Raw genomic sequence first — 22,204 nt, 5'->3', positions numbered from 1 at the left:
TTTTTCTAAGTACATTTGTACATGGTTTACACAAAAAAGTAGATAACATCAATTGCATACCAACTTGTCCTAATGTAACTGCTGTTTGATTTGGGGCATGTACATGCATTTCTTTATGATATATTTTTTTTCGACATGCTCTAAATCATACCTTTGCCTTTAATGCACAGAACAACTACCGATATTCTTAAGAGAGATTTATATATAAAAAAAAACAGACTTGAAACTTGGCTTTTTACCAACGGGACAGCAACCAAAACGTCCTGTTAAAATTGTCCGAAAATGTGCAATATTGTTTTCAATAAAGAAAACTTGTTATTGTTCTATTCAAAATTATGTTAGCTAACTATTCCATTATTTTTTTGTATTCATTTTTTTGTTATAAAAAATTTAAATGATCTTATAAGCGTGTAACGTTTCTTTGTTTGCCTAGTATATATTGAACCTTGTCAAACAATGTGAAACTTCTAACAGGAGAAATTTTAATTGATTAGGAAATAATCTTTTACATTTGTTTGCCTACAAAGTACTTTAATAATTTGAAAACAATTGTATAGAATACTTGACCTTTGACAATTGTTTGAATCAAATATAAATGAAAACCACGTGACAGAAGACACTTGAAACCACGAGATACTTTGAAAGTGTGTGGGGTATACAGAATAAAGACTGATTGGCAAAACCTACTGAAAAAAATGAAAGAGAAAATATTTCAAACAAAATAAAGAATAGCAAAATAGTGCAAACAGAAAATTACAGAAACAAAATGGGCTCCTTGACCACTTTTCTAAAAATACTTTCTCAATTTCAAAAACAATTGAAGACTACTTGAACTTTAGCTATTGGTTGATTAAATATAAATGAAAACCATGTGACAGAAAACACAGAAATGATATTAGTATACATCTCCTTATGAATGACGAAAATATAATTCAATAATAATACATAAGTTTAGTATTGAAGACAGATATATAAACTTTTGACATTATACCAAGCAGAAACCAAACTGTATACGTCATATCTCCTATCTGAAGTAATGAAGAGCTTATAATTGTTGTAACATTTTTTACAATGCCGGCATTATATAAAAAGGGGGACTGTTCTCATGTCCGTGTGTCCGTTTGATAGTGTGTCCCGTCTTGGCTTAAGATTTGTGTTTCAAGTATTTCATCACGAAGGTGTGGTCACATCCACTTGATATTCAGGACAATTTTCATATCATTTTGCTGATGTAGCTTTTGAACCCGATTACCTGGTTCAGTGAACATGATTATACATGTGATAGTTTAAAATTGGTACATTTTTTTCAGGCTAAAGTTTACCATTGAGTTTTGCTCACACTATATACTGGTACCTGCCCATTACTTTACACGTTTGACTATATGTATTCCGAGGACATATTGAATCTTTTTTGGAGGGAACTACCTTAATTTGGTCAAACCGACATGAAACTTATTACACATTTTCATTTAGATGAGAAACCTTTGAAATCAAACAGAAATGTTTATGCCTCTGTGTATGTTTTATGAATGCACTGTGGATTTGTCTTGTAACTTTGCTTCTGTTATTAAATTAAGACGAACATAGAATAAGAAAATGAATGTCTACTGTCGAAGACCTTTGTTCATATCATATTTTGTGTCGTTGGTTTGATGTCATTTACGCATACCTCACATTCATTTATATGAAAACAAGAATGTGTCCAAAGTACACGGATGCCCCACTCGCACTATCATTTTCCATGTTTTATGGACTTTGAAATTGGGTAAATATCTAATTTGGCATTAAAATTAGAAAGATTATACTATAGGGAACATGTGTACTAAGTTTCAAGTTGATTGGACTTCAATTTCATCAAAAACTACCTTGACCAAAAACTTTAACCTGAAGCGGGACGAACGAACGAACGGACGGACGGACGGACGGACGAACGAACGAACGAACGAACGGAGCCACAGACCAGAAAACATAATGCCCCTCTACTATCGTAGGTGGGGCATAAAAACACTTCGAAACCATAGTATTCATACTTAACGGTACATCATCAAGTCACTGTTTTATCTAGTTGTCGTAACATGAGTAGTGTTGCTATATTCATATAGAACAATGAACGGATTACAATACAGTGATTTGATACCAAAGTCGGTAAATTGATGTTTTTTACCATGTTTACGATGCTATAAGTTGTAACATTTCAATGTTGTGTTTTTGTTGTGTCTTAGTTCTCCTCTAATATTTGATGTGTTTCCCTCAGTTTTAGTTTGCAACCCGGATTTTTTTTTCTCAATCGATTTCTGAATTTCGAACAGCGGTATACTATTGTTGCCTTTATTAAGGAATATTACAATTTTAAACTTTCAATTTGTCAACTGAAAAGTCCCTTTAGTTACTTTTTTAAAAGTCTTAACATAGTGAGGAAAAATATCATGATGCTTTCATATAACTAGTCGTATTAACCTTTCTGAGCAGCATGTAAGAAAACAGTCTTGTTGCTTAAAAGGTCCCAGTTTCAGGTAAAATTATATTAGCAATTAACACAAGAAGAGAAAATGTGTAGGTAAAACTAAACAATAATAAAAGTACTGACAAACAAAGGATTGTACGTGGATTTATATGTATAGTAAGGGGGAAATATGGGTTGTGTGTAGAAATGGGGAGGGGGGTTGGCGTTCGATACATTCTTTTCGTTTATGATTTTATGTAATTTTGAGAAACAATATACATTATATAGGGCTAATGCATATCAGTAAAAAAAATGTTTAACATTTGTCCACTAAAACGTTATTTCATTTCAAACTTTCAGATTCGATCAATTCTTTGGGCTAGAGAATAAATATTTATGAAAGAATGTTATGTTTGGTGACATCGTATGGTTAGGCCAAAGACATTTATCAAATACATATCGTAAGATGTCTACTCAAGGGGTATGGCTGATAAATAAAGTTTAAGAGTAACACGACGGGATTCAAATGTGAAGCTGAAACAACTTGTCCATCCGGGACACTCGTATCTAGTCTTCGATGTAGATAATAAACATGAATCAAGGTTTTTTTTATCACGTCTTACTCTTTGTAACTGACTGATTACTTTATTCTAAGAGTAACACGACGGAATTTATATGCGGAGCAGGAAGAGCTCAATTGTCCTTCTGGGCCACTCTCGATTTTTAATAAGACTAAAACAAACAGTGTTCATTGATTTTATTGGGTTTCTCTTCACTCTTTTTAACGGAAAAAAGGAAAATATCGATGGAATGATATATAGGTAGAAAGCTATTGAGTTTCTGGAATAGTTTCGATGGAGCAATACATAGAAATGTGTTGAGTTTCTGGAAAAGTTACTACCATTAAATAATTCACCTTGTAATACTTGTGCCACCTCCTTTCCAAACATGTAGTACATGGTATTGAATTGGAAAGCAAATTCGGACTGTCAACTATGAACAGACTTATGACTGTTACCGGGGAAAGACTAACAATTGTCACCAGGAAAAGTTTTTAAATCGTGACCAGGGAAAGAAGATTATGAGTGTCACCACGGAAAAGATTAATTGTGCCGGAATGTCACCATTGAAAAGATTACTTGTGACTGTCTCATGGTAAATGACTTTTGACTGTTAGTAGGGAAAAGACATGTGACTGCCAAACGGACTACGGAAACGACATGTGATCGTCACTATGGAAAAGACTTGTGACTATCACCGTTGAAAAGATTTGTGACTGTCACTAGTAAAGGACATGTGAATGTCAAAAGGGAAAGTACTCGTGATTGTCCGCAGAAAAGAATTGTGAATGTTGTATGAAAAAGACTTGTGACTGTATCACTGAATCTGGTGTCCAACATTATTGTATTCAAAGTGCCATACAGAAATATAAAACTGTAGACTTTTAAAACTATTTTTGTCTCCGCGAAAAAATCGTTTTCTCCACTATGTAAGCTGTAAAGTGTAGTTGTAGTAAGGGAAACTCCCATGCTAATACCTCCTTCTTCTACCCCAAAGAGTAATTCAAAATACATGTACTTCCAACAAAGAGTCAATTATTTTTTATCTCAATCTAATTACTTTTGTTTTTTTTTAAACAAAGTTTAAAGCTTATAAAATAATATTAACATTGACAGAAATAATATTGATATCAATCTTATTTTCGTCAACAAAACTTAGTTACTATTCAATGTTTCAGTTTCATTTTTCCGCATTTCTATGACGAGAAGTTTCCCCTTGTACAGGAATTAGCTTTACTCGTGTTAATTAAAGAAAAATAAATTTGGATTGTATCAATTGGTAAACTATCTTGCAAATCATATATACACATCGGAATACAGTGTTGGGTAAGGACCCAGAATTTTATTTGTTACCTGAAATGCTGTGTTGAAGTCATTCATTGGTTCCATTACATCAATCAGAAAAAGAAAATACATTTTCATTTCAGGGGTGTCCAGCAGTTTTGCAACTCGTTTAATTCGGCCTTCTTTTTCAACGTCCTTGTGGCTTTTGAAGTAAGATAATAGTGCTGGCCAGTGGCCAGTGGTGTAGAGTACGATCTACACATTTCTTAAGAGACAGCCATCGTGTACTCACATGTTTGATAATCTTTAATGGATCTATGTCTAGGAATTCTAGAAATACCTTATACTCTTCCTTTCTTTTAGAACTTTGATTGAAATGGCAATATAAATCAAGGATTAAATCCTCAACAGACAGAGGAATCAGCTCCACAGCTGCCCCTACACACAGATTTGCTAGGTGACAAATACAGCCCATGCCCATTACTAGTGGCTGTCTTTCTCTAATACGTGATATTACAGAGTTGTGTTTGCCTTTCACTACACTACAATTGTCTACATGAAACCAAAGACATTAGACCACGGAATTTCATGTTTTGTGAATGTCTGGTCTAGAGCATGAAACAGGTTCACAGCAGTTCCAATATTGAAAATAGGCATGTGTAATTCATTATCAAATAATCTTTATAATAAATGAGTACTGAAATTGTTTTCAAATTTTGTTCTATTAAAAAAAATTATCGTCGAGGTCATTAATTTGAGAGATCAATTGTCCTGTATACTGATTGCTATAATATTGTTAATTCAAAAAACATAAAATCAATTAGAGGATCCTCAATGCTCTTCAACTTTGTACTTGTTTGGCTTTATAAATATTTTGATATGAGCGTCACTGATGAGTCTACTGTAGACGAAACGCGCGTCTGGCGTACTAAATTATAATCCTGGTACCTTTGATAACTAATTAGACAACTTGTTTATCATATATTTTTTTCAATCTCACTGAAGCTTTTACAAACGCCACAGTAGACACGGTGTATTGGATTATTAAAATCAAGCTTAGTCAAGAATCCTCACAGACAAGCCTTATAATGCCAAATGAGAATCTTCAATTTGTGGTATTAAAAACTTTGCAGGGTTCTATAGACATGATAGATAAGACCTTCGACCATCGACCATCGACGCAAACTACCGGTAGATCGGTTAATCGGTTGAACGATTATCCGAGTAACCAGTTAGTCAAAACTGTACGATTTGACAACACTAATTACGAATGTAACAATAATTATTGAAACTACGGTTAAACTGCGTTATTCTTACATTAATGCACTTCAATGTACGCTAGATTTATTAAACTTAAACCTTCTATAGTTTTGTTGCTTGATACTTTTCTGCAATAAGAATGATATTACAATCACAAAATAACTGAAAATGAAAACAATGATTCCCCCAGTTTCAACATGTCGGCAAATATAAACACCAATTGCCTTCACAATAATTGATTTTTTTATTTACTTTTTAAGCCATACTAAGTTGGATATGGAAATTCTAGGTTAATATAAAATCAGTAATGGACGGTAATGAAATCATATTACAATCTCACATGCTTCCAACAAAAAGATTGGACAAAAATATAAACATTGCAACAAGGATTTGTATAATTATACAAATCGTTGATCGCAAGAGTACTTGAAAAAAATATGTTCACATGAAGCATGACAGACATTGAAAGTTTCCTAACTTCAAAAAACGATAGTAAAGAATGATTTTACGGACTACAATATGCTTCCAAAAAAATATATATTGGATTTGCAGGAACTGTAATATAAAAATTGTATGCAATATTGTAAAATTCAGTAAAGATTTCAAGTTTTGTTTTAATACATCATGATAACATTAACAATGATTACTAGTCCCAAAATTGAAGTGAATTAATGTAACAATAACGCAATGATACCGTAGACCCTTATTATTGTTACATTCGTAATTAATCTGTTCCTTACCCAACCCTGCATTCCGGCAATTAGTCTCCAATGTAGCAATAATATTTTTTGTTACATTTCAATGTAACCGTTGCCAGTGCCAAATAAATATCAAACCCATCATGGATACCAGGATTGAATTTTGTATTTGCGCCAGATGTGCGTTTCGTTTACAAAAGACTCATTGGTGAAGCTGATTAAAACAAAAATTAAAAGGTAAAAAAAGTAGGAAGTTGAAAATCATTGAGGACCAAAAATTCCTACAAGTTTCGCCAAATACAGCTAAGGTGATTTATTTTTGAAGTAGAAGATCGCAAACTAGTCAAAACATTTACTAAATTTTATCATCGGTATAAGGAAATCATTCGTAAATATAACTCAACATGCAGACATCTTTTACGTTCAGGTATTTCACATCCAATTTTTTATGGTAATATTCTTTACAAAGCACAAAACTGTCAGTATTCACCTCAAAAGCTTAAAAACCTTTAAACAGACTTATTAAGAAGTGATATAGTTACGATACTGTTGTCAGGTCATTAAAGATTGCATATTTTGGCTTTAATATTGATTCACTTATAGGGTCTTTGCATCGGAACTAAACACATTTATTTAAAAAAAAAAAACAGTTGTTGGCATGACAAGGGTTATGTTCTTCTCATATATTTTATGATAGTATGATACTAAACCCCTAATGGGAGGGATTGTGCCTAATTTTCATATGATTAAGACATAATCTTTCAATCGGTTGGACTCGGACTTCTCTTGAACTGAATTTTAATGTGCGTATTGTTATGCGTTTACTTTTCTACATTGGCTCTGAGACTACTATAACTGTGTTATAGTAGTCTCAGATTAGCTAAAGGTATAGAGGGAGGGTTGAGATCTCATAAACATGTTTAACCCAATTATGCGCCTGTCCCAAGTCAGGAGCCTCTGGCCTTTGTTAGTCTTGTATGATTTTTAATTTTAATTTCTTGTGTATAATTCGGAGTTTAGTATGACGTCCATTATCACTGTACTAGTATACACTTTTTTTAAGGGGCCAGCTGAAGGACGACTACGGGTACGGGAGTTTCTCGCTACATTGAAGACCCATTGGTGGCCTTCGGCTGATAAGTGATAACTATTTTTTTTTAAGTCAATAGACCAAGAATGAATGGAATGTGGCAAAAAAATCCCCAAGGAAATGAAACTGCAAATTCTTGTAAACAGCATACAAAGTATCATGCATTTACTATTTTGATTCCCCTTTCACATGACTAAATATTTAGCTTGTAAAGATTGTTGACACCATCAGAAACACCATCTCTGAGTCTTGCTTTTACTCAAGGCGAAACAAAAAATATGTGTCACAGGTTCTATTATAGAACATCTTTTCCTTAAGGGAGATCTCAAACTTTTCAAAGAAGCCCGCCTCAGTGTGCAGAATTTTCTCGCTGTGTTGTCTGAAGAACCTATTGGTGGCCTTTGGTTGGGTTGTTTTCTTTTTGACAAATTCCCCATTTTAATTTTCAATTTAACTTGTATCTAGGATTCACTGGTGTTGATCTTACATCCTCTTGTTATGACTGGTTAGATCTATAGTATATGTTATAAAACCAACACAACAAACTATAGTTAACTTATATCTATGATTCACTTATTCTGATCACATCTCCTCTTGTTATAACTGGTCAGATCTATATAATATGTTATACAATAGTGCACACGCTAAAATGTCTCGCCTTCTTTCCTAGTCATTGATATTACCCGGTATGTTGATAGTCCTAAATATAAAGCTTTATTACAACTGTCACATAAACTTAACATTAACCAAAAAAACTTAACATTGACCAATGAACCATGAAAATCAGGTCAAGGTCAGATAAACCATGCCAGACAGACATGAACAGCTAACAATTCTTCCATACAACAAATATAGTTGACCTATTGCTTACAGTTTAAGAAAAACAGACCAAAACACAAAACTTTAACACTGAGCAATGAACCGAGAAAATGAGGTCAAGGTCAAATAAAACCTGTGTGAGTGACATATAGATCATAAAATATTTCCATACACCAAATATAGTTGACCTATTGCATAAAGTATTAGAAAAAACAAACAAACTCAAAAACTTAACTTTGACCACTGAACCATGAAAATGAGATCAATGTCAGATGAAGCCTGCTAGCTAGACATGTACACCTTACACTCATGCCATACACCAAATATAGTAGACCTATGGCATACAGTATAAGAAAAACAGACTAAAACACAAAAACTTAACTATAACCACTAAACCATGAAAATGAGGTCAAGGTCAGATGACACCTGCCAGTTGGACATGTACACCTTACAGTCCTTCCATACACCGAATATACTAGACCTATTGCTTATAGTATCTGAGATATGGACTTGACAACCAAAACTTAACCTTGTTCACTGATCCATGAAATGAGGTCGTGGTCAAGTGAAAACTGTCTGACGGGCATGAGGACCTTGCAAGCTACGCACATACCAAATATAGTTATCCTATTACTTATAATAAGAGAGAATTGAACATTACAAAAAATCTATCTTTTCAAGTAGTCCCTGAAGCATGAAAATGAGGTCAAGGACATTGGATATGTGACTGATGGAAACTTCGTAACATGAGGCATCTATATACAAAGTATGAAGCATCCAAGTCTTCCACCTTCTAAAGTATAAAGCTTTTAAGAAGTAAGCTAACGCTGCAGCTGCCGTAGCCACAGCCGCCTATGTCGAGCTTTCTGCGACAAAAGTGGAAGGCTCGACAGAAACCACAACAACAAACTATAATTTACTTTTATTGTAAACACATTATGCATTTAAAATTGATTACAAGCATTCACTGTTTCTGGCCCCAGTTTCCAAGTAATATAATTATAAGATTTGCTTACAATTGGTCCACTTACATTTGGTGGTACTTGTCTGTTCAATTATTATGAGTATTCTCATTGATTGGGGTATAATAAACACTTCTTAAAGAAGTTTACGTTTAATATACCACTAATTCTCAGTATTTAGATACTGTCTATTAAAGTAAACCTACTTATGTCAACATGTGTAATTCTTGGTAATAACATCCTGGGCATAATGCTTTACCATCTGACTAAAAACAAATCTGTTGTTTACCGCTAATATTTTGATTTGTGTGTCTTTAATTTCTTGTCCCATTTGTGTATAAATACATCTTTCTTTTTTTCATAAACTTGATAGAAGGTAAATCCAGTAAAGTGCTTCAAACCCTTGAATTTTATAAAGTGCTGCTTTATTTTTTTATATAGACTTCATGCAAAATTTGTTTTCCTCCATTATCAATATTGGTATCGAAGAATATGAATAAATCCACATATTAACTTCTTAATCAAAGAGAGCAGCAAAAGTTTAACAATTAGTGAATGTAAATAATGGCAATCATTTTTCATTTTCATTCTTCAACTTGTACACACATTAAGTATAATCTAGGATATTGCAATTTACTGTCTGAATCAGTGATTTTTAGGTTGTATAAAAATATGATATTTTAAAAAATAACAATATTTGTAAAAAATATAGAAAATTAACAAAAAATATTTTAGATAGCAAAAGTGTTTGCTGTTTTAAAATGGCTGATTAATACAAAACAATTGGTACTCAAGAAAAAGATAACAATTTAAAATTCTAGATTAAGTCCCTTTATCATCTTCCCAGGTTGTTAGCAACAGCTTGCAGCGCTTCATCTAGATAAATCATAAATCTGTGGACGTCTTCAAACGAGCAATACAGAGGTGCAGGAGAGATTCTTATTACACTTGGTTTACGTTCATCGCACTGAAATGTAAAAATAAAATATAACAATAGTTCCTTATTACACTTGGTTTACGTTCATCTAACTGAAATATAAAAATAAAATATAACAATAGCTCTTTCAAATAAGATTTGACAAAGTTATTGATGTCTAAAAACTTTATCAACACACTCTGAATGCATGAGAATGAGGAAGAATAATGCATGAGGATGAGGAAGAATAATGCATGAGGATGAGGAAGAATAATGCATGAGGATGAGGAAGAATCTCACAGGCTCAACAAAAACAACAGATTGATAGATTTATACTGAATTTTAAGAAGGTAAATCAAGAAAAGTGCTTTGGACACAAGAAATTATTAAAAATGTTGTTTTCAATTTTTACATCACTGGGACAATACCTCTGCTGGTGGACTATCAGTCCCTGAGGGTATCATCAGCTCAGTAGTCAGTATTTCGGTACTGACATGATTACACAAACTTAACTAAAATTGTCTGTTTATAAATTGATAAATTATTAAGAAATTAAGGTTTCAACTTCCTCAGGCAAAGTTGGCTTTAGATGAATTTGGCTATTTATTTTAGATATTTTTTACATATAGCTCTTCAACGGTTTCGGTACTTATACATCTTTGGATTTCAAGTATTTGGCTTTGAGCGTTCCTGATGAAGGAAAATCCAGAAAAGCGCTTTGGACGCAAGAAATTATTAAACGTAGTGTTTTCAATTTTTTACTGCAATGTTTTTATTTTCAATAACTTGAATCAAATTATTGACAGAAAAGGACACAAAATTTGAAAAGCTTTAAAACAGCTTAATTTTCAAACAATTTCAACCCCATATATGGCTTGGACTGAAAGATGTGAAGATCTTACCACAACTCCTCTTTTTTCCAATTCCTCAAACACATGGGTGATGTTGATTGAAAACGACAAAGATAACTGAGCTCCTCTTCTGTTTATATCTGCTGGAGTAAGAATATCTACATGGACATGTTTCCAATCCGTCGACGTTCCATCAGCAATATGTTTGGGATCCTTTGGATATTTATTTTTGATTCTCATCTCTAAGTAAGCGGTCAAAAGTTTTGATTTTGCTTTTATCTCTGGCATAGATGTTTTGTTAAATATCTGCAATTATGAAATAAATGACATTATATCATTACTAATATTCATAAATTATCGAACTACTTTAACCAAAAACTATAACCTGGTACTTGGTACATAAAAGGTGTAAAGACCACAAAATATATAGACATATTGTAAATTTAGAAATTTTTTGCAATGTTTTTATTATTGCAAAAATTGTGGCAGGGTTAGAATCGCAATAATTTAACAGGATTTTTCTCAATATTGCAAAAATTGTGGCAGGGTTAGAATCGCAATAATTTAACAGGATTTTTCTCAATATTGCAAAAATTGTGGCAGGGTTAGAATCTCAATAATTTAACAGGATTTTTCTCAATATTGCAAAAATTGTGGCAGGGTTAGAATCGCACTAATTTAACAGGATTTTTTCTCAATATTGCAAAAATTGTGGCAGGGTTAGAATCGCAATAAATTAACAGGATTTTTCTCAATATTGTAAAAATTGTGGCAGGGTTAGAATCGCAATAAATTAACAGGATTTTTCTCAATATTGCAAAAATTGTGGCAGGGTTAGAATCGCAATAAATTAACAGGATTTTTGCAAAAATTAAAACAATTAATGTAAATACCAAGGGGACAATCAAAACTTTAAGTTAAAAAAAAATGTAAAACCATGTGACAAAAATAAAAACAGAAATTCAAATAACAGTCTAAAATACAGATCACAGAACCAAATATTGTACTAAAGTGATCCCCTACAAAACCAGGAAGACAAACATTATTAGTCCAAAATACAGTCCACAGAACTAGTGATATTAACATGGTGTGATCCCCACCAAAAACAGGAGTGAACATATAAGGTTTGAATTAACAATATATAATAAGTTTATGTAAGCAGCTATAATGTAAATATTTTATGAGGATACAAATGAAAATAACAAGAATGTAAACAGTTAAAGTTTGTGCTCATGTGTCAAATATATTTTGTGCCAATTAGAACACGGCTTTGTTAAAAAGCAAAATAAGGTCGTCACATCAGAATCCAGTTTACTGCACAAAAATAAGAATTTCAGGAGTATCATAATTACTGATAATAATCTCTAATGTCATTTTTTTGCCTTGCCTCAGAACTTGTACTTCTAGCTGTATTTGGATATTATACAATTGAATGAAGTCAATACAAGAATATATTGACCTTATATATATAAAGAAGTATATTGACTGAGGCCCAAGTCTGAGGTAGATACACTTCTTTGGGTTGATAAATCCAGTTGACAATTGACCTAATACAAAGGCTATGAGCTTACCTTATTTATATCAAAATTGTCAGTGCATTATATTTTCTGTTTCCGATCATTTATATTTGTGGGAATTTTATAGATATCATATTGTCTCTTTGACAGTAACAACACATTAATTCTCATTTCAATTATTTTTTTTATGTTTTTTGGGAACATCTTTTGTATTTGCAGATTTTTTTTTTCAAATAAGCAATCTTAAAAATACAATTTTTGAAAACTTTGAACAATATGGTCCGAGACCACAATTGTCGTCCCTTGATTTTCGTTGTCCACGAATGTAGTCCCTAGTGTGGACAGTGTGTTACTTGCTAATATTTTTTATACCCCTCCCAAATGTATTTCTCCATGTTTTATGCCTCAAATAGTAAGTCAAGGGATGAAATGACACTGTCAAAAATATTGGGTAATGAATTCTAAAATTCATGAATTCTAAAATAAAGTAGTGATTTGGTCCAGTTGAAAAAGGTTAAAAATTAGCACTTCGGAAGCTGTCAAAAGATTTCAAGACCCCCTTAACATAAAATTGTCCATATTTTGAGTTAGAGCCAATGAAGGTTTCTATAATTTTGACTTTTGTCCCAAAAGTAGTACAACACAATGTAAATATTTTTTTCAGAAAGTGCAGGTGGGATTTTTTTTTAATTTTCATTTATTGTCTAAATGAAAAGCACTACGAAATAATTGTGGTCTCGGACCATATCAGTAAATTCATTAAAAATATAGATGACATCACAAGGTATATTGGTTTACCAAGAGTCGCCAGAAGTCCAGTATACAGAAATTCAGGCGTATTATGAAAAAAGTAACTAACCTCTAGACTTGCTTTTAAAGGAGCACATAACAGGCCTGGTGTATTACTAATCCTATAGTGATATGCGCCTGGAATAGGGTCATGTTCTAAAAATAAAACAAAAATCATACCGATTAAAACACAGTTTTTATAGTCATGATAGTTAAGAATATGAGAAAAAAATCAGTTTGTTAAAAAATGGTTCTAAACAAATTAAGACTCAGTACAATCATATTTAGTTCCAAGATTCCATGTTTGTGTGTACCTTAGGGATGCATTAAATTACCTAATGACATTTCAATTACATTTTGCCTGTCACTTCACAAATGATAAAAATGTTGAGAACCTTTATTTTATTTCCTTCACTGGGACGTGGACAAACACAAAATTAACAGACAAAGTGACAGCCCTCTACTCTACTCTGAAGTGACTGTAGTATAACAAAATCAATGTAGGACTTTTTTTGAGACACTATTGTGTCTGAGAGACACAATTAATGCCCCGCAGATGGAAAGTGTTAACTGCTTATAGCCCAAAAATGTCAAAGTTCAACTATCTCCCAAAAAAGTAAATATTAATAAAAATCAAAACTCTGACCACATGCACACCTACAATATATGTCCAAACAGACAGCAAAGTGAAAAATTCCTAGTATTCAAACCGTAGGAGGAGTTATCTGGAAAAGCTCCTCTTATGCAAGTAAATACTCCAAAAAAGAACAAAGTTTTCTAGGATTTAAACTGTGGAATTACTATATACCCATAATTAGACAAACAGAAGGATAGACAGACGGACGGACAGACAGGGGTAAAACAACATCCCCCCCTATTCTCAGTTGCAGGGCTCAGTTGCGGGGGCATAATAAAATTGAGAATAGAAAATACAAACATCATCTTATTAAATATTTGATCATCTAAATGTGTTCTTTAATAGTTTTGATATAGATTACAAGTCAATGATGTTTATAGTCAACAGTATGAATATTCTGATTTTCTTCTGTTGCTACATGACTAACATTTCTTGTGCCAATTTAGGACAAAATATCCATTTAGAAATTCATTTATCTATGTCAGTTCTAAACAGGAAATTAAGGAATATTTGTCTTTTCATAGATTCCTAATTCCATGGTCTTTAGAAATTCAGTATACAAGCCTTAAGGATGTACTCAGGTCAAGTTTATAAATTTTTGTCAGATGTTTGGACTTCTTTGGTTTTTTCATGCAATATACGTTAAAATATTTTGTCCCATATCACCTTCTTTTCTTTTCATAAATTGAAGACTTTGAAATTCAATAGCTCCTCAAATTTTGAGACCCTAATAAATACCAATGCTAAATATAAGGCGTCAGAGTCAGTCTTTTCCTGCCATTTTTTAAAAAATTCAATAACTCGAAAAAGAGTTCCATAACCTATCAATATTTCTAGCTTATTTTGTTCCTCAACTAACATTATTCTGATTTATATTATCAGTTTTAAATTCTAGATTTTTTTAATTTCACATTATAAGTACATCTTTAAATCCAAGAACATATTTATCAGATAAATGAAAAAAACAAGGTCTGGAATGGATGGACAAGGTAATTGCACTATACATATATTGTTGCGACTTCTAAAGTATGGTACAATTATGGTTACCATTATTCATCTGAAATCTTGTAGAGTATTTATGTCCCCACCAGCCCTCCAGCTTCGGTAAATCTGTGTTTTTGTGTTTCTCATGTATAAATATACTTGCTAATCCACCAGCACTTGAATTCATATACTGAAAAAAATATTCAGAGTTAATAGATATAAGAAGATGTGGTATGAGTGTCAATGAGAAAACTCTCCATCCAAGTCACAATTTGTAAAAGTAAACCAATATTGGTCAAAGTACTGTCTTCAACATGGAGCCTTGTGTCACACCAAACAGCAAACTATAAAGTGTCCAAAAAATGACTAGTGTAAACCCATTCAAACGGGAAAACCAATGATCTAATCTATATAAAAAACAAGAAACGAGGGTCTACTTTGCAATAACACATTTAATGATGATCAGTTAATTCAGTAATTATTGTAATTTTTTTTATTCAATTCCAATAATGGGACAGGCTATAATAAGAACTCGCATTTTGAAAGTTCGATACATACATCTGTATACAGGTTTTTCTGAATTTGCAATGATTCTATAGTCGATGTTTAATAATAGAAGTCTCGTTCTAGCCTCCTATATCCATTTTAATGAAATAGCTCTTAGCTTTTCTGTCTTGCTTTGCTTCTAAACATTTGGATAACAGAGGTTTTTTTTGTTACTTTCATTTTAGGGATAAGTCAAACTTGTAATCACTGCATCATTACCTATCCTGATTTTCTGATTTTTAAATGCTGTTTTAGACTTGAATTTATAAGCTTCAACATCTGATTTTTAGATTTTTTTAAAATTATTTTTGTTAATATTTCATTACCTGTGTTAGATCTAATTTACTCATTCTAAGTCAACATAGTAAATATATATGAACTTGTTCTTATTATGACCATTTTTCATGCCAACAAATATATCTAGTACAAACCCCACCAGGAAAAAGCCTGGCTCTAAGTCAAATGAATGTAAAATAACAATTTGTATACTGTGATTTATTTTTAAAATAACACCAAGCAAAGTCTATACATCATCTTCTAAGAACACCAACATGCACTGTATATTGAAAGAACACAAAAAGACAAAGTTGATACCATATCTTATAAGAACAACAACAGGCAAAGTCTTTCATAAAACACAAACAGACAAAATCTACTACTTATACTTTCAATCAGTAACTTTGTAGGAACACAGTCCGTCACAGTCTATACATTACCTTAAAAGAGCACCTTTGTTAATTTCTGTTTAATTTGGTCTCTGGAGAGTTGTCTAATTTGGAATCATACAACATCTTCTTTTTTATACAACAAACCGAATCTACTACTTACCTTGTGAGAATACCAATAGGTATAGTAAGCTTCTTACCATGTAAGAACACAATTAGGCAAAAATATATATCTTAACTTGTAAGAATATAATTAGACAAAAATATATGTCTTACCTTGTAAGAATACCAACAGGCAAAGTCAATGTCTCACCTTTGATGAACACCTACAGGCAAATTCACTTTCTGCCCTTGTAAGAACACAAACATGCAATGTCTACATAAGCTTCTTACCATGTAAGAACACAATTAGACAAAATCTATATATCTTACCTTGTAAGAACACAAACAGGCAAAATCTACTTCTTACCTTGAAAGAACACCAACAGCCAAAGTCTACTTCTTACCTTGAAAGAACACCAACAGGCATAGTCTACTTCTTACCTTGAAAGAACACCAACAGGGAAATTCTACTTGTTACCTTCAAAAAACACCAACAGGAATAGTCTACTTCTTACCTTGAAAGAACATCAACAGACATAGTCTACTTCTTACCTTGAAAGAACATCAACAGGCAAAGTCTACTTCTTACCTTGAAAGAACACCAACAGGCAAAGTCTACTTCTTACCTTGAAAGAACACCAACAGGGAAAATCTACTTATTACCTTGAAAGAACACCAACAGGGAAAGTCTACTTTTTTCCTTGAAAGAACACCAACAGGGAAAGTCTACTTCTTACCTTGAAAAAAAAACACACAGACAAAATCTATAACTTACCTTGTAAGAATACAAACAGGCAAAGTCTACTTCTTACCTTGAAAGAACACACACAGACAAAATCTATAACTTACCTTGTAAGAATACCAATAGGCAAAATCAATGTCTCACCATTGAAGAACACCTGCAGGCAAATTCACTTTCTGACCTTGTAAGAACACAAACATGCAATGTCTATTTAAGCTTCTTACCATGAAGGAACACAATTATGCAAAAACTTATATCGTACCTTGTAGGAACACCAACAGGCAAAATCTACTTCCCAGTCATGTAAATGTAACTCTACATTTCCTGCAGCATGTGCCAGGTCCCAACCAACATAACATCCCTTCATTCAAAAAGAACATAAACAACTGTTATTTTTATTCTCTTAATATCTTTTAAATGCAATAGCAATTTTTGGAAAGGAAAATAACATCAATAAATCCTGCTTTGCCAAACATGACATGATCTCATAAACATTGGTTTAACCACTCAATAGATTATTCATGTTCAATACCACTGATTAGATATGCAACAGAATATCATAAACCTGTACCAAGAGATATTTCTGCGATAAAAAAAAATGTCAACTGATACTCCACAAAGTGTTCTTTATTGAGAGTAAAAAAATTATTTCAAGGCTTCAAAATATTAGCATGCTTGGAGGAACAAATTGAATAAACATGACCTATTACTCTATTGCTTTTTTTCAGAAACCATTTTTCTATTTCAGTATATAACCATAAAATTGACCTGTTGATCCCAATATCAATGGGCTTCTTTCCCTACTCCATATTGTCATTCAATAAGGCAAGGGATACTAAAGATGATTACTGGAAACAATTTGTTTTGGACACACAAACAGATGGAAGGACTTATTCATTTATTCATTAGCATTATGCCATTGGCATAAAAACCAGAAGATGGATGTACATATGTAATATAACACCCAAAAGATCTTACATCTAAATGATTTTACACTATAGAGCACAATCAGGAATGTCTGTAGTGCTTATTAAGCCATACTCTTATTTTGTTTAATGAATTGTTATCTATAAGGTAAGTCCTACTGCATATCTTATCTTTGTTGTCCAAATAGCAAGATTTGACAAAAATACAATATAAAAGTATACAGCCAAACTTGACTATTGTCCTTAATCATATAACTTGTTGGAATATCTATTTTACCTTTTCATGACCAGCTTTTGTTATGGTAGGAATGTCAAAGAATTGTCCTGTATAATATTGGACTCCAGAAAAGCAGACGACAGCTATAGAATCTCCTTCTGCTTCTATCTTATCTAAAATGTCTTCTGTTCTTAATGTATATTCTCCCTGTAAATAAAAACATCTGGATGAAAATTAGCCCTTATTTGACAGTGATTTAATTGTTTCCGGGTTTAAGAGGTTTACACCAGACAACTCTCTGGATTTATTAGGATTTCCCTGATGAGAGGTGTTAATTTAAGTCTTGAAATCCATTGTATATACTGAATTTATCTAATCGCTATATGTTTGTCATTACAGCTAGACATCATAAAAGTTCCCATAAAATGTTTACCTCATACAAGAAAATGCCTGACATCAGAAAGAAATAGTGATTATTGTATGTTGTCTGAGTATTTTAATTGTTGCATATTCTCCATTCAAGTATGGCAGGTTCTCAAATTCTGATAAGGTACCTTAACCTCACTTGCTTAACCTAAACACAAACTTTACATGTGTTGAATATAGATACCAGTGGATTATATGATTTTTCCAATTGAGATAATTATATTATCGTATGTTAAAGTCCATTTGATATTTTATCTATTGAGATTGGATATATGTAAGAATCTGCATTCTGCATCAGTGCTTCTCTAAAGATTATTAAATACATTTTTCATTTTTGACAGACTCAGATCAATGAACCACACATTGATTAAACTTTTTTTTACATTGGGTACAGAAAGGCCACAGAATTAGAGAAAATAGTATATGTATATATAAGCAAACATATTTACTGATTTCAAACTGTTGTAAATATAAGAGTAAAACATGGAGTAAATTGTTTTAGATTTGAAAACCAAATAAAATGACTACAATTTGACCTACTTTCCTGGGTTCTACAAATATCATTGATGATTCAGGATCATACCCATGGAGACGCATTTGACTGGCAAAAGCATACTAAAAATGAAACAAAAAATAAACATATATTATATTCAAGAATCTCATGGTCAAGTCCTAATACATGTATATCTAAAAATATCATGAATATGAACATTTCTATAGACTAGACCGTTGTTTTTACTGTTTCAGTTGTGTGACACTAGTCATTTTGGAGCCCATTATATCTTGCTGTTTGGTCTGAGCCAAGGCTTTGTGTTCAAGGCAATACTTTAAACTATAAATGGTTTACTTTTACAAATTGTAACTTGGATGAAGAGTTATCTCATTGGCACTCATACCACATCCTACATTCCTATATATCTATATAACATTCCTGATAATTGTCCAATTAATCTGTGATCAAACATTTCTCATTAATTATGCAAGAGGCTTTAACTGTGTTGTTTTCATTCTATATTCTTATTTTACACCTTTGATACTTTAGTTTATCATGAAAGTGTATACAGGTACAGCATTATGTTTTAATTACTTATAGATTATCTTTGATCATCTCAACGAGATTGATTTTCTCGCTTGAGCCGGTACGGCGAAAGCGAGAAAAGCAAATGAGTTGAGATGACCAATGATAATCTGTTTATCGCTATTTTACCTATGACGACGATGTCAATTTCCTAAGCAACGCTACGTGCCTCCTTAGTTTCTAGCGATAATTTTCCATCTCAAGCGAGTAGCATGATACGAAAAATTATCACAAAAAAAGATCAAAGGAAAAATGCACAAAATAGCGATAATGTAGGTTAACTTTCCAAAAAAGTTATTGGGTGTCTGTCAGATTTGATATCAACTTCAATATCTTTTTTTTATGTGTCTTTGTCAGATTTATTGGTCTTGTGTTTGAATGTTTAACATGTTTAAGGCAGTTATATTCTATGTCTGTGATGTATAATCACACATTATTTATGGCTGCTAGATCTTAATTATTATAATATGTATGTTTGGGTTAATAACAAAACTACAAGTTGCTTTCTTTAAAAAAAAGAAATGCAATCGTAAACCCAAAATGCATGTTTGGTATTAAATATTAGATTTTTTTAAAGAAAAGAGTTGGTTTCTAGGCTTATTTACAAATTAATGATTTTTGTGCTTATAAAAAAGAAATGCAATCTATGAAACTTAATAGCTGTTTATATTGGCATTTGAGATACACAACAGCCTGTGTTTGATTATGCTTTTTCCACCTGCCTACACGTGCCCACTCTAGCTATAATCTCTTTTTTGTAAAAATATTGATTACAACTGCTTATCTGCTTTTTTCAAGTGATTGTACTTGCATGATTTTTTTAGATTAAACAAAAGAAACTACATGCCCACTCCTAAAAGTGTGCAGAGTGGACAAGGTAGAATGTTTTGCCCACCCGGTGCCTACTCCTTTGGTGGACCGGTAGACAAAGCAGAATCCACCTGAGCTGTAGTGTATGTTCATAGTTATTTGAACAAGGGCTTGTTATTGTATTATTAAGATCCGTACACCAGCTCTGCAAGGTTTTCGTGATGCTTAGGGTTGTAAGCATTGGCAATTTAATGGTGTGTGATTTGTGCTCTTAAAAGTTTAAGTTCTTACAAATAAACAAACTAAATTTAAATTTAAATTTAAAAAAATTAACATATACGAACTGAATTTATCACTGATTACCCTTTGTTAAACATGAGTTTGTTTTAAATTCACAATTATGAAAATTGTAAGGTGTTTCTTTTATATTTGAACATGTTCTTTCATTAACTTTTAAAAAGTGTCTTTTACATGGTATAGTTACATTAATGTGTTATGGTATGTATGTAAGATTTTTTAAAACAGGTATATTCATAAGCACATGTTTTAGTCAGAAGCATGTTGTTTGAATTGTTCATGCATAAAAAACCTAAATATCAAATTTATACATAATCTATAAAAACCGAAAATTTAATATCTGATGGTTTTCACAAAAAAATAATTTTAAAATCAATTACTACAGAAGTGATAATTAGTTCCCTGGCTAATGTAACTATAAATAGAAAGTATTTGTGGCTAAGGTAACTATAAATAGAAAATATTTTTGGCTAAGGTAACCATATATAAATAGAAAGTATTTTGTTCTTATCTCTATCTGCATCTGTCATCACTCGGTATCTAAAAATAGACATTTGATATCTTATCGGTGACCCTATTAAGTCTACCGAAATTGCATGCATGATTAATTTTAAGATTTATGATTGTAATTAAAGCGGCACTTTTTGGGTGCAATTGTTTCTAACTAAAGTTTTGAAAACGTTTTGAGGCGTTTGTTGTTATTTTCTAACTGCTACAGAAGTAGAAACATCGTTTAATAATTCTTTTCTGACCCTATTTAAACTTTCAATAATTCATGCTCATGTTGTTGAAAAACATACTTTTTATAAATACGTAGAAAAAAATAAATCGTTTAAACAGGTTCAAGTTAGAAACAAATTAATGTTTGCATGTATTGTATTAACAAACGAAAAACGACAAAACATTTGCATAGTCAAGTGTATTTTTTAAAAATATATTTTAGTTGTAGGTTTCCGTTTTATTTTATTTTTTCATATTCAATATCTATTTAATTACATTTTCAATAACCATTTTTTTTTTTTTATTAAAGTTGCAATATTTAATCACAAAAAATAACTGTAATTTAATCATATGCAAAAAAGACTTCCCTTTAATTTCAGTATAAAAAATAAATAGCTTGCTTTTTACATCATGTACATCTTCCCTAAACTTAAAATCTAAAATAAAATGCTACTTATACTTTTTTTAAAGATCTTATTTTTAATTATTCTCGTTTAGAATATAAATCGCATTGTTTACATGAAATCTTATCTCATACCTAAACACAGCTGGTTTCAACGTTTGACTCAAATTAAAATACTACGCATGTAGGTTAATATTAGCAGCTTGTAATCGTGTGTAAGGAAATATTATATCATAATAAATTTCAAATCATACGTAAAATATCTCTATAGCAACTTAAGATGCTAATGCTTATTCAACAGATTAGTAAGCTATTGCGCATTTATTTGAAAGGTGGTCATAGAAGCTATTGCGCATGTATTTGAAAGGTGGTCATAGAAAGAACAGAAGTGTTCCGAATAACATTCGGTGTTCCGAAAGACTACAGTTATCGTCCAATATATACTGCGTAAACCCTCACGCA

General features: G+C 31.9%; 1 protein-coding gene across 1 annotated transcript; it reads right to left on the bottom strand.

The window, feature by feature from the left end:
• Positions 1–9,064: 9,064 nt before the first annotated feature.
• LOC143054472 (kynureninase-like) lies at positions 9,065–19,109 on the bottom strand. Its single transcript, XM_076227491.1, has 7 exons — positions 18,975–19,109; positions 18,069–18,215; positions 17,128–17,226; positions 14,874–15,000; positions 13,260–13,345; positions 10,935–11,189; positions 9,065–10,083 (listed from the first exon to the last, which is right to left on the bottom strand). The coding sequence occupies exons 1-7, from the start codon at positions 19,029–19,031 to the stop codon at positions 9,952–9,954; spliced, it is 903 nt and encodes a 300-aa protein (XP_076083606.1). The 5' UTR covers positions 19,032–19,109; the 3' UTR covers positions 9,065–9,951.
• Between the last annotated feature and the right edge of the window lie 3,095 nt (positions 19,110–22,204).

The sequence above is a fragment of the Mytilus galloprovincialis genome, chromosome 12 (assembly GCF_965363235.1).
Source record: "Mytilus galloprovincialis chromosome 12, xbMytGall1.hap1.1, whole genome shotgun sequence".
In the NCBI taxonomy this organism is placed as follows: domain Eukaryota; kingdom Metazoa; phylum Mollusca; class Bivalvia; order Mytilida; family Mytilidae; genus Mytilus; species Mytilus galloprovincialis.
This window is presented reverse-complemented; position numbering and strand designations above follow the sequence as displayed.